Source organism: Echinops telfairi, unplaced genomic scaffold, assembly GCF_000313985.2.
Source record: "Echinops telfairi isolate 266 unplaced genomic scaffold, ASM31398v2 ScPeMD7_7422;HRSCAF=8460, whole genome shotgun sequence".
NCBI classification, from domain to species: domain Eukaryota; kingdom Metazoa; phylum Chordata; class Mammalia; order Afrosoricida; family Tenrecidae; genus Echinops; species Echinops telfairi.
Genome location: NW_022111322.1, coordinates 3304324 through 3318422, shown reverse-complemented (window position 1 = coordinate 3318422; position 14099 = coordinate 3304324). Strand labels below are relative to the sequence as shown.

At 40.1% G+C, this 14099-nt stretch overlaps 1 protein-coding gene across 1 annotated transcript in view; it reads left to right on the top strand.

Annotated features, from left to right (window-relative positions):
- The window catches only part of UBA5 (ubiquitin like modifier activating enzyme 5), a 31954-nt gene extending 18088 nt beyond the window's left edge, over positions 1-13866 (top strand). The window contains exons 7-12 of the mRNA XM_004715989.2: positions 6504-6608; positions 7140-7267; positions 10018-10153; positions 11150-11225; positions 11527-11633; positions 12161-13866. Coding sequence (XP_004716046.1) covers positions 6504-6608; positions 7140-7267; positions 10018-10153; positions 11150-11225; positions 11527-11633; positions 12161-12244 — 636 coding nt within the window. The 3' untranslated portion in view covers positions 12245-13866. The remainder of the gene's footprint in view (positions 1-6503; positions 6609-7139; positions 7268-10017; positions 10154-11149; positions 11226-11526; positions 11634-12160) is intronic.
- The last annotated feature ends 233 nt before the right edge of the window (positions 13867-14099 follow it).

Sequence of the window (14099 nt, the reverse complement as noted above, 5' to 3'; positions counted from 1 at the left end):
CCTCCAGTACGATGTTAAATAGGAGTGGGGACAAGGGGCATCCTTGTCCGGTTCCTGTTTTCAGTGGAATTGTTTTCATCTTTTCTCTGTTAACTACTACATTAGCCATTGGTTTTTCATATATGGCTTGTATAATATTGAGGAATTATCCTTCTATTCCTATCTTCATGAGTGTCTTAAACAGGAATGTGTGTTGGATGTTGTTGAATCCTTTTTCCGCATCTATCAATATTATCATGCGGTTCTAATATTTTTCCTGCCAATGTGGCGAATAATGCTGATGGTCTTTTGTATGTTGAACCATCCCTGTATCCCTGGAATGAATCCCACTTGGTCCTGGTGAATTATTTTTTTAATATGGTTTTGTATTCTATTGGCCAGTATTTTGTTATGGATTTTTGCATCAATGTTCATTAGGGATATTGGTCTATAGTCTCGATTCTTGTGGCATCTTTGCCCGCTTTTGCTATCAGTTATACTAGCTTCATAGGAAGAATTTGGGAGTCTTCCATCTTTTTTTATCTTATGGAAGAATTTATAGTGGATTGGTATCAGTTCTTCCCTGAATGCTTGGTAGAATTCTCCTGTGAATCCATCAGGCCTGGGGGATTTTTTTGTTGGTAATCCTTTGATTACCTTGTCTATTATTTCCTTTGCTATGGGTCTCTGGAGGTTCTTGACATCCATCTGGGATAGTCTAAGGAGCGATTGTGTTTCCAAATATTTTTCCATGTCTTCCAAATCATTGAATTCATTAGAGTATAGACATTCATAGTACTGTGTGATTATCCTTTTGATTTCATTAGGGTCTGTTGTAATGTCCCCTGTTTCATCCCTTATCCTTACAAATGTCGTTTGTTCCTTCCTTTCTTTGGTTAGGTTTGCCAGAGGTCTATTAATTCTTTTAATTCTTTCAAGGAACCAACTTTTAGCGGCATTCATTTTTTCCAGTTTTCTTGTTTTCCCTCTCCTGTATCTTGGCTCTGATTTTTATTATAGCTATCTTCTTGATATTAGTAAGGTTGTTTTGTTGACTCTGCTCTTAATTGGTGTAATTTTTGTGTCAGCATATCATCCAGGAGACTCTCTTTTTTTTTAATGTGTGCATTTATTGCTATCAGCCTTCCTCTGATAAATACCTTTGCTGTATCCCACATTGTATTTTAGTTTTCATCGGTTTCTAGAAACTTCCTGATTTGATCTCTGATCTGGGTCAATGCCCACTCCTTTTGCAATAGGAAATTGTTCATCCTTCAATTGTTTACCCCTGTTTTCTTCACTGTCCTTCTGTTAATTTCCAGCTTAGTGGCACAGTGATCAGCGAGAGATGTCTGTTTAAACTCAATGTGCTTGAATTTACTGAAGTTTGACTTGTGTCCCAGCATGTGGCCTATTTTCGAATATGTGCCATGTGGGCTTGAAAAGAATGTGAATTCATTTGCATGTGGGTAGAAAGCTCTGAAGATATCAAGTCAAGTCGTCCAATTGTGCTATTTAGATCTGTAGCCTCCTTTTTGAGGTTCTTTCCCAATGATCTGCCTTTTTCAGAGAGTGGTGTATTAAAGTCACCAAGTATAATTGTTGAGCTTGTGATCTCTTTTTTCATCTTTTGGAGTGTTTGATTTATGAATTTCGCAGGTCTCTTGTTAGGTTTATTCTCACTGGTTCTTGGTCTATTTTAACCTTGAGCATTATATAGTGCCCCTCCTTGTCTCTTGTTATGGCCTGTATCTTGAGGTCAATTTGGCCAGATTTTAAGATCGGTACACCTGCTTTTTTTGCATTATCATTTGCTTGGTACATTTTTCTCCAGCCTTTAATCTCAGCTTGTTTTGTCCACAAGCTTGAGATGAGTCTCCTGGAGGCAGCAGATCGATGGGTTATATTTCCTGAGCCAGTTTGTTAGACTCTGCCTTTTAATGGCTGAGTTCAGGCCATTGATATTCAGTGTTATTATATCCATCTGTGGACTCTATGATGTCATCATGTACCTTTTGTGTTGGGTATTTTCCTATCTACCTATCTTATCCGCTTGTGTTGTGTGTGTGGTTTATGTTTGCCTTCTTTTCACTATTGAGCTGATGCTATCGTGGGGGTTGTTTTCTCTTTGTCGCCATATGGGTGTAGTTGTTCTCTGTGATGGTCTTTTATTTGCCCTCAGTGAGGGTTGATCTTCTGCCCATACTGGATCGGCAAGGATCTTTTGTAGGGCTGGGTTTCTTTTTATGTATTCTTTGAGGTTGCCCTTGTCTGGGAGGACTCTTACTTCTCCATCTATCTTAATAGATAATTTGGCTGGGTAAAGTATTCTTGGGTTTGCGTTGTTTTCCTTCAATTTTTGGAATATGTGACTCCATTACCTCTTCTTCATCGTTTCCGCTGATAGGTCTGACATACTCTTACTGAGGTACGTTTATACGTGACTGTTTTCTTTTCCCTAGCTGTTTCTATGATCTTCTACTTTTCCTCATAGTTGAATAATTTGACAATTATGTGTCTTGGTGACTTCATGGGATTCAGTTTGGCTGTTGTTCTTTCAGCCTCTTGAATGGTTGCCTGATTTTCATTTATTAAGCTGGGGAAGTTTTCCCATAAGAATTCCCTTGCAATTTTTGCTGTTGACTTCTTTGTTGTGTATTGTTCTGGAAGTCCAATTATTCTAATATTTTTCTTTTCATAGCATCAGACATGGCTCTCCAGTTTTCTTCAGCTAATTTGTTTGTCTTATTTGACTGCTTTTCCCTTTTGCTGAGATCTGCTTGGTTATCCTTTAGGTCACTGGTGTGATTCTCTGCCTCCTCAAGCCTATTGGCAAGGTCTGTGAATTTGCCACTGGATTTTGTTATTTCATCCCTTAATGTTAGTATTTCCCATTGGTGCTTTGCCATTATGTCCTCTATCATTTCATCTTTTTTTCTGCATTTCTTCCCTCATATCTTTTATGAATTTAAGCAGCATTTTGAAAATTTCTTTTTGTTGCAGGTCAATATCTGCTTCTAATATGCCCATGATTAGATTCATGACTTCTTCCGGCATTGTCTTCTGTTTCCTCTGCTTTTTCGATGAAGCTGTTAGAACTTGTTGCTGTTTTCGTGTTGTTTTAGAGGAGCCTGGAGCCATCTTCCTGAGTCGAAGGGCCCTGTTCTCTCTCTTGGGGGATTCATATGAGTACTTCTATGAATTACCTGCTGGTAGCTCTACTCAGGGGTCAGGCTTTCGCTATATCTTCCTTTCGTGTCACTCTTATCCTAGCCGTCCAGTATTTCGTTACTTGGAATGTGTGTTGGATGTATTCCTCACATGTGACACTGGTCGGGTTGTTGTGGGCCCACAAGGGTGTTGCTTCCCTGGCCGATCTCAAAGTAGGCTTCACGGTTCTTGGAGCACCTCGGCTGGCCTGTGGTGGTTTCCTTTGCAACTGGAGTGCTTATGAGTGCATGTGGGTATACTCTCCTTGGTGTAGCTGGCAGGGGAATTACTGTAGACAGAGAGATCACCTTGGAGGTTTGGTGGATGTTCCCGCAGTAGTGTGGAGCCCCACCAGTGGTGGTCAGGCGTTTCCCCCAATCACTTGTAGGGCCTCGGGATTTAGGCTGGGGATTCCCTCACTTTTTGCAGGGGAGAATCTCCTGCTGCTTGGTGTGTGGGAGAGGACCGGCGTGAATTCCCCAGTTGCTTGCCAAGCTAATAAATGCTGGTGGAAGCTCCCCCAATTGGGCCTTCAGAGTTGCCCTAGGCAGAGGGGAGTGGTCTGGAGGCTGCTAGTGGCTTGTGACAGGAAATAGAGTGAAAGGAGAGGAAAAAGAAAGAGGAAGACTCAGACTGGAGCAACAGTGCCAAGCAAACTGATACCCACTCACACACACTCAACTAAAATTCACAGAGTATAAACAAAAGAGAAAACAGTAAAAATAAAAGAAAGAAAGAAAAACAAACAAAAAAGGAGCATGGAATCTGCTGAGGCTGTGGCAGGAAGAAGAGGAGAAAAGGAAACATGAAAGAAGAACAGAAAAAAATTAAAAAGAAGAGTAAAAGAAGGAGCAGAGAGAATTTTAAAAATAAAGAAGTGGCTGACCTTGTGCTGTGCTTTCTGTAGCACTGATCCGAATTGTGTGGAGCCCTGTCTTAGGGGTCGGGCTGCCCACTGGGAGGAGAGGGTTGCCCTAGGCAGAGTGTAAGGGTCTGGGAACCAGCATTGGCATGTGAAAGGAATGAGAGGGAGAAGAGAGAATCATAAAAGCAGAGAGAGCAGCGAAGAGAACAAAGACAGAAAGAGGAAATGAAGAAAAAGAGAAAGACGGGGGGGAAAAAAAACCCAACTATGCTCACTAAGATTGCCTGTGATAGCAAAGAGGGAGGAGAGAGAGGAGGAAATAAAGTATTAAGAGATAGCTGATCCCTGATTGCTTGAATGTGGAGCCAGAGGGGTTTAGACCCTGCCCCACAATGGCAGATTAGTGTGCCCTTTTAATGCAGGGACCCAGTGGTGCTTGGCAGAATGGTCCTAGTTGACGAGATCGCCTCAGAGGTCCGAAGGTTTCCTCAGCAGCGCAGCGTAGTTTGTCCCAGCTGCCTTGTGTGTTGTACAGCACTCCCACGGAAGTCAGACTGGAGTTCCTCCTGCTATGTGAGTTTATTTGCCCTAAGCAGAGGGTGACGACCTGGAAGCCAGTAGTGGCATATGATAGGAGAGAGTGGGAGAGAAGAGGAAAAAGGGGGAAAGAAAAAAAAGAGGGAAAAAGAAGAAAGAGGGGGGGAAAAACCCCAATACAAACCTGAGCTCTGACTGTGGTGGGAAAGATAGAAGGGCTAGTGAATAAATACAGAAGAAAGAGAGTAGTAGGTAAGGAGATAACTGAGACATGATCACCTGTCTATGAGGCTGGAGGAGTTCCAACTCTTCCTCAAGGTAGCGGGATGGTGTACCCGTTTGATGTAGGGTTCCACAGATGCTGTGTGGGGTTACTTCAAAGACAAGATTGCACCCGATGTAGGGTTCCACAGATGCTGTGTGGGATTACTTCAAAGACAAGATCGCACCCGTGGCCAGGCGCCAGTTGAATGCTGGAGTTCACTACATACCTGCCTTGTGCTGTATGTAGCACTGCAGCAGGGGCAGGGGCTGCAGTGTTCCCACAGCTCCGTCTAGGGCCTCAGGGCAGGCAGGGCCTCCCCAGCTATGTTTAGAATCACTGAAAGGGGAGCTGGGCTTATTGTCTTATCTAGACTGCTGGTGCCTACTAGATCAGAGGATCTTATTCTTTTATCCCTCTGGCCAGCTAGAATCAAATCAAATTGTCTCCCACAGTCTCTAGGCTGTAGCTCAGTGCTGTTTGAAGCTGACACTTGCTACAGTGGGTCTTTGTTATTCAAAAAGCCACCAGGCCCCGTAGCTGAGTTCTGGCATTCCTTAGCTAGGTTTCTTCTTATGCTGATTTATGTTAGGGGCCCTCGCCTATGTGCTCCTTCGAGCTGAGCAACCAGACTGGGGTTTGAGTTTTAAACCAATAATATATATTTCACCTTTTTTTTATTATGCTTGTGATGTGCTCTGATTTGGAGGCTGTCAGGCTGACCTCCAGAGGGGGAGATCCAGCTTATCAGGGGCGGTTGTTTTCTTCTTGGCCAGTTGCAATTAAATTCGCTCCCTGGCCTCCGACTATTTGCCTGTTTTCTCCCACACCACGATCTACCTGAGATAAAACTCTGCTTTTTCTTCTACTGTAAATTATGGCTACCCACCACCTCCACTCCCCAGGCTGTGAGCTCAAGGCAGCCAACAGCGTGGAGAGCTCCGGCGTGGGGTTCTCCTTGTGTCTGGGATTCTGTCCCCTTTAGGGCATCAGCCTGGAGAGATCGCTGCTCCCAGCAAGGGCACAGCTGGTTCCTGCGGGCTCTCCAAAGCTAGAGCACTTTAAAGCATTCTTTGTTTGCTTTGTGAGTGGAAATCACATGCGAAAAAGGGGTTCAGGAGAGACCCTAGTACCCTAGTTCTAATTTCAGGGCTCCACCTCCCCATTTCTTTCACCTTACCTTCCAATTTTCTGGTCTGGCAGCAGGAGCTCCAGACAGGTGAGTCCTATTGGGTCGCCATTTTTTCCCGGTCTCTTCTGTTTTTTTATATGTATATAAATTTGTTTTTTTCCAAAGTAAAATTGAATTGAAATTGTACTTTTAACTTTTCTAATGACCTTTTGACTTTTTGGTGTTTTTATTTCTAAAATTACTTTAGGAAAATGAATTCTTAGATCGTTATTACAAAAAAATGCAATTGTGCTTCACTTTAATTAATAACCAGATATTTATTGGTTTGTGTGTGAACTCTGTAAGTTTACTTCTCAGTTACCAAGAAAGTCGTCATTTATAACTATCCTCTTTAATTCAGATCCTTTTTTAAACTCGGTAATCCATTCATTTAAACCATTTCATTTTTCATCAAAAGAATTTGTGGCAAACTACAATTTTATGGTTTTATTTCTTGTATTTCCACCCATTTTCTGAAGGCTTGTAATGAACTTGGACAAACATGGATGGAATCTGGAGTTAGTGAAAATGCCGTTTCAGGACATATACAGCTCATAATTCCTGGAGAATCTGCCTGTTTTGCGGTATGCTTTATTCATTTAGGACTGTTTTTCACTCTTAGCAACGAGAGTTCTTAGCCTGTTACCAGTGAGTTGATTCTGACCCATAGCAACCCATAGGATAGATTAGAACTGCCCCTAAGGGAGGTTTGTTGAAACTGTGAGTTAGGCATTGGGCTGCAGACTGCAGGGTCAGTGGTTCAAACTCACCAACTAGTCCTGTAAAGATTTACAATCTTGGAAACCTTACCTAGTGCCTCTCTGAGTGGGAATCAACTTGACGACAGTAGGTTTGGTTTGGTGTTGGTAATCTCTATGGAAGCTGGCTGCCGTAGCTTTCTCTGAAGAGCACCTGATGAGTTTGAGTTGCCAATCAAGCGCTTAGCCACTGCGGCTCCCCTCCCCACCTGTCCCCAGGGCTTCTCATTCTTAAAGCGTCATTGAGAATGTGTGACAATTCAAAGAAAAAGCACACTTAGACTAGGATGAAATATCACTGGGAACCTCACCACCTCCTTCTTGTGAAATGCGCTTCTTTCATTCCTTTCCGTGCAGTGTGCACCACCGCTCGTCGTTGCTGCAAATATTGACGAGAAAACTCTGAAACGAGAAGGTGTTTGTGCAGCTAGTCTTCCTACCACGATGGGAGTGGTGGCTGGAATCTTGGTACAAAATGTGTTAAAGTAAGTGAGGGCTAACTTTTCTGAATAATTTTCTCTGCTTTTGATATAAATAAATGTATTTCATAAATTACTTCAAAAATTGAAATTACCAGCTAAGGACTGAATTTATTTTTGCCATATTATTTTTATTTTTATATGGATAGTCTGCCCTTCGTATCTGTAGGCGCCCTACATGCACATTCCAGACTTTAGTATTTGAACTGCAGCTTGAAAATACTCAGGAAAATGAAGATACAATTGCTCAATGTTAAGAGGAAGCAGAAAGATACATAGCATCTACATGGTCTAAAGTAGATAAGTAATCTAGAGGATGTGCCTCGTTTATGTGGATACAAAGAGTATATATGTGTATGTGTATATATGCATATACTTGTATTTTTCGTATGTAATGTATTTGTTGTTGTTAGGTACTGTCAGATATGTTCTGACTTATGGGAACCATATGTACAACAGAAGGAAATACTGCTTGCTCCTGGGCCATTCTCACAATTGTTATGAGCCCATTTTGTAGCTACTGTGCCAATGTATACAAAGGGGTGTCAAAAATTCATGGAAAAAAAAAACAAACTTAAAAGATAATGGTATTTTTTCCACCAACTCTTTGAAGCCCCTTCTTACATATACACATATAATTTTTATACATACATGTGAATTATTAACTGCTCTACATTTGGACTAGCTTTTGTTAAATAGTACAATAATGCTGTTGCTGTTGAGTCAACCCTGTCTCAGTTTTTAACCATAGGCTGGCAGTTCAAATTCACCAGCTGCTTTGTGGGAGAGAGATGAGGCAGTCAGCTTTTGATTCCAACTTGTAGGGAGACACCTTGGATGACAGGTGTGTTCATCTGCTACTACACACAAGGTCACAGCTTTGAAAGGCCTGTGGAGCAGTTCTACTCTGCACACATCTACACACATGGATCAGAAAAATCTGACGATGATAGAACACTAGTTATGGCAGTACCTCTGCCATCCCCAAACAGGTGTCCAACAATAAACAGCTATGTAAACAGTCAGTAGGAGTCCTGGTGATCTAAGAGGGTAAGCATTGGGCTGCTAACTCCAAGGTCAACAGTTCAAACCCACCAGTAGCTCCATGGAGAAAGATGAGGTTGCCTGCTCCTATAAACATTTAATCTTTTTCACCGTAATGGACCAGTCTGCCTGACAGGATGGCTATGAGTCTGATTGACTCAAAGGCAATGGGTTAGACCTACTAAAAAGAAGGAATTTATTTGCAAATGAAATTAATATCAAAGCGTGTATGTGCCAACTGATACTTTTTTAAAAGCCAGGCCATCTAGGTATGCCCTAACTCAGGCCTTTTATTATTTTCTTCTCTCACTTTACAACTTTTATAAGCTTAGTTATCTGCTTCTTAGGCCTCTAAAATAAGAACAACAACTACAACAAAAAAGAACCTGGAGCATGACAGGGAGTCACCCTGTTATTAGTGAGAAATGTCAGCTCCCAGCACAGAAATTCTAAAACACATACATAGGAACTCTCAAGGTAGCAGTCTAGGATTGTTTTATATCAACAAGAAATCATCTATAGAGACTTTAATAGGCCCTGTCCAAAAGAACACTTTATAATATGGTACAAAAAAAAGGAGAGAAATCATGGCTACACAATTTTCTATTAAGGATGTACCCTATTTAATCAGTCCTCCACTGATGAACCCTTAGACTAATTAGAAGATTTTGCTATTATCGATAATGCTTCCCAACACACTGCATTTGTTTTTGTATACTAATTTTATTACCATATGGATTTTTAGAAGTGGAGTGAAGTTTCTCTTGAAAGATGTCGCAAATTTCACCTGCAAAGGAGTTGTGCATTTCCAGCAATGTAGGAGTACCTTCCCTCCTTTGATCACATTGATCATTATCAAACTTTTTAGTCTTTGTGAATCTGATTGGTGAAAAGGGGGTATGTCATCGATTGAGAGAAAGTTGAAGACACATTTGTTTTGTGAATTGTCCACTCATATCGATTGCTCAGGGTCTGGTCTCATTATACCATGGATTTGGGGACATGTTTCCCTGGGTTACTTATCTTTTGTACATGACTTTTGCTCTGTACCATGCGTTTCCAGACTTACTTGGCCCACCATTCCCTTTTTAGAAGAAACTGACTCAGCGCCTCCCTAACAACTGAAAACACTTGTACTGCAGCCCGTAAGCCAGAGTGATGTCACTACTGCTCTTGCAGCCTCCTGGATGTCCCAGCCTTTCCCTTCCTCCAGGGGCAGTGTCACTTACTTTGGGAAATCCTGCTCTGTACAGAAGCTTTTTGGAGTCAGATTTGATTGGGAAGAGGCACAGTTAGCTTTATGGGAGGAAGCCCTCGATCTTCATTATGTGAATGATTGTGCTAGAATCACTGAGCCATTTTAAGTTACATAAACATTTTTAGAAGTCGGATTTTGGATAGTATTTCATGGATCCCTGTGATGCTTTGCCAGCGCTATAAGTTCTCTAAAACCATGTCTCTTGAAGTTATGGAAAGGTGGTGGTTGCATTGGTGGCATTTTTATCTGTGTTAGTCATTCATGAAGTTACCGTGTCTTTTATTTCCTTCAGTCACTTGTTCATGGACTATGATCCTGGTCTATAAATGAGAGCTTTGTCTTCTGAGGCATATAACACAAAAATCCTGACCTGCTTTAAAATAATCTTTTGGAAATTCGGGTACTTTCTTTTAATACTCTTTTGGTTTGATTTCTCTATTGATTTGTTTTCTAGGTTTCTGTTAAATTTTGGCACTGTGAGTTTTTACCTTGGATACAATGCGATGCAAGACTTTTTCCCTACTATGTCCATGAAGCCAAACCCTCAGTGTGATGACAGAAATTGCAGGAAACAGCAAGGCGAATATCAGGTACATGTCAGTCTTATGGATGAGGCCTCATATTGCATAGGGAAAGGGAACAATGTGTAGATTTGGACTAGAAGATAAATGAATTCTAGATTTTTAAAGCTTTAATTTATTACAAATGAAAATGAATAGCTTCAAAACCTTTCTCTTTGTTTTAACCAACATTTACAAATTTTATAAATAACTTTTTTACTCTCTTCATGACATTTCCTTAACACTATTTGCTTGGAACTTTATTTTACTGGCAGAGATTTCTATTGTATATGTATTTATAAATCATTTTAGTGGCGGCTCATACAACTCTTATCACAATCCATACATCCATCCATTCTGTCAAGCACATTTGTACATTTGTTGCCATCATTTTCAAAACATTTTCTTTTTTTGTTTTTGTTTTTTTTTTAACATTTTATTAGGGGCTCATACAACTGTTATCCCAATCCATACACACATCAATTGTGTAAAGCGCATTTGTACATCGTTTCTCAAAACATTTTCTCTCCATTTAAACCCCCGACATTAGGTCCTCATTTTTCCCCTCCCTCCCCGCTCTCCCCTCCCGCATGAGCCCTTGATAGTTTACAAATGGGTATTTTGTCATATCTTGCCCTGTCCGACTTCTCCCTTCATCCACTTTTCAAAACATTTTCTTACTACTTGAGCCCTTAGTATCAGCTCCTCATATTTTACCTCCCTTCCTCCCTTGTAAACCCTTGATAATTTATAAATTATTATTTCTCCATGTCTTGCACTGTCTGATGTCTCCCTTTACCCCCTTATCTGTTATCCATCCCCCTGGGAGGGGGTTATAGGTAGGTCATTGTGATCGGTTCCTCCTTTCTCCCCTCACCTTCCCCTTACCCTCCTGGTATGGCTACTCTCTATATTGTCAAAACCCTTTCTTGATTTTGGTAAGATTAAGTCTATTTGAATTGTTGGTTAATGCTTCAAAGACCTGAGATGGAGTAAAAACATTTTTATTTTGTCTGATTTCCACAGAAAAAGGTAGCAGCACTGCCCAAACAGGAGGTTGTTCAAGAAGAGGAAGAAATAATACATGAAGATAATGAGTGGGGTAGGAATCCTTTTATAAGTAGAAATGGCCACTATAAAACAAAATCTTTTATTGGAGGAAATACTACTATATTGTACAAATTTTAGGACCCCTGGTAGCAAGCAATGTGGAGGTTCAAACCCACCACTTGCTCTGTAGGAGAAAGTTGAGGCTCCCTGTTTCCATAATGATTTACAGCTTCTGAAACCCTGTACCGGGGTCACATAAGTCAGAATTGACTTAGTGGCAGTTAGTAACAACTTCTGAATTATTAATATTAAGCTCCTTAAAAACTGCTGTAGGATCAAATTTCATTTTGTAGGTATTGAGCTGGTATCTGAAGTTTCAGAAGAGGAACTAAAAAATTCTTCAGGGCCAGTTCCTGATTTACCCGAAGGAATTACAGTGGCATATACAATTCCAAAAAAGGTATTTTAAAAATCAGATTTATCCATAAGTAAATATCATATAAGAGAAAATGTGTTTTATTCTTTATCCTAGTTTTAATGCCAATACATATGTGCTCTTTTAGATATTTTATACTGTAGACATTAAGATGTGTGTGAGAGATAAAGGTAGTGTTAATATGGAGATATGCATAGCACATTTAAAAAACTATTTGGAAGCAATAGATGTAAAATTGTGTTCATTCCTTAAGGCATTAAATTGAGTAGATCTTAAGTAAAGATAGTTTCGTATATTGGTAGTTTTAACCACCACACCATCAGGAGTTACTTCTTTTGCAGAAGTACTTCTTAAATGCCTTATAAACCAAGAATTGTGGGGAAAGTCAAATATTTTGTCTCTCCTAAACATCAGAAGGCATATTTGTTAAGAAAACCTACTTTAGAAACTATAAATTTGTTGAACATAGTTAAAGCGTAGTGATCATACATTCCTGGGCTTTCAGAAGCCGATGTAGTTCTTTTTTCACTCTGTTTCTCTCCTCTTGATAGCAAGAAGATTCTGTACCTGAGGTTACAGTGCAAGATTCTGGTGAAAGCTTGGAAGATCTCATGACCAAGATGAAGAATATGTAGATAAGGAACCAACATATATTTTAGTTCCTAGGTTTAAGCCTATTCCTTTTCAGTTAAAAAAAATAACTAAAAGAAGGGTTTGAAAATTGCTAAAACAGTGGGCAAGTAGTACCAATTGATGTACCACCTTGACAAATTGCTATCCTCTTGAAAAGCACATGACTTATGTATGACTGTTGTTTCGTGCCACCTCCAGCCAAATCAGTGATTCTTCTAAAATTGGTGTTCCACTCTAGTAAGAAAAGTTCAAAGGATTATTGTCGGTGGTTGTGACTTTTTTTTTTTTTGGTTGTGACTTTTATTGAAAACTTAGCCATTAAAATGTGTTGACTTGTTTTGCTTTTCTGGACCAGTCAGCTGTTATATTCATTCCTTTTTCTAAAAATTCCTGTCCTTTTTCTAAAAATTCCTGGTGGTCTCTTAACTGAGGCTCATGGACAATAAAGCAGCATATGACCCTCACATACAGAAATAAGGTGAAAAAGTACAACCTATTGATCAGGCTAGCAAGCACCTATTCACTGTGATTGGACTTGCTCCTACAGGGAATTGTCCAGGACCACTACCTGGACCCTAGTGAGTGAGAGACAGTCAGCCTGTGAGAAAAAAGCATCTTCTCAAATGCTTCCTGAAGAAGTGCACATTGAAATGTAGTCATTGGAAACATTCGTAAACTTGTGAGTCATGTATTTGAAACAAAGAGGGCCAGCAAATAAAACTTTCCTTATGGAGAGAGAGAGGCGCACTTCCAAGAAGGCCAAATTTTATGTTCATTTTCACTGGTCAAGGAAAGGAACTGCTGCTTCTCTGAACAGGTATCTGGATTGCCTGTACTTTACTGAGGAGCCAGAGATAAATTTCTGGTACAGTCACCCCAATTATGTCCATCACAGGCTACCTTTTGAATATTTTGCTTCATTTGAATTTGATTTTCTAAGTAGTAAGATATGGTTAGGGATTGTTCTGGGTGGTGGACATAGCAGCAGAGGTCCAAATTGCCTCTCTTTACATGTCTCTCTTCACTGAAGGAGTATTATTTGCTTTGATTGTGACCACTAAACTATGAAGTAATAAATGTCATCTTGGAGTTGCCTATAAATAATGGAAGCTCAGAGAGCCTTGGGCAGCCCTGGTGGTATGGTGGTACTTGTTGGGCTGCGATCCACTTGGTCGGCAGTTTGAAACCACCATGCCCTCCGCAGAATGATTGGGGTTGCTCTGAGTCAGCACTGACTTGATGGCAGTGAGTTTGTTGATTTTGAGAAAGCCTGACTGAAATAAATTCCTAATGGTTTGGATTTCAGAAAACTACAAATGTAACCATTAGCTAACTAGCCTGTTCTTTATATCAGTATATTATTTTGATTTGTTTTTGTTTTAAGATACAAATGTTTAATGTTAGTGTAAAAGTACATTACCTTCTTGTAAAATGAAGTTCAAAAAGTGAACCTTAGAAAGCTCAATGATCAAATATGTTCAATGTATTCATTTTATGGGTTTAGGGTCATTCTGTAGTTCTTATGTTTACAATGAAGTCAGGAAAGTGAAGATCGTTCTACTCTGGAAGCTTATTTATGTTGTCTGGCTGGGTCATTTACCATTAAAACAAAACAAAACACAAACTTGATTGTATTCATCTATACATCTAGTTACTGGAAATGTTTTGAATTTCAAAAATATTCTTTGTAAAAAGAACCACTTCCTTGGATGCTCTGGTATACAAATTGGGTTGGGTTTTGCTTACAATGAGAATTTTGATTTGATAAGACACCTGCCCAGGTAAGCTTGGCACTACATCATTGTTAGAGCTGTCCTATGTCTGTTGCTATACGTCGGAATTGACTTGTTGGTAGTG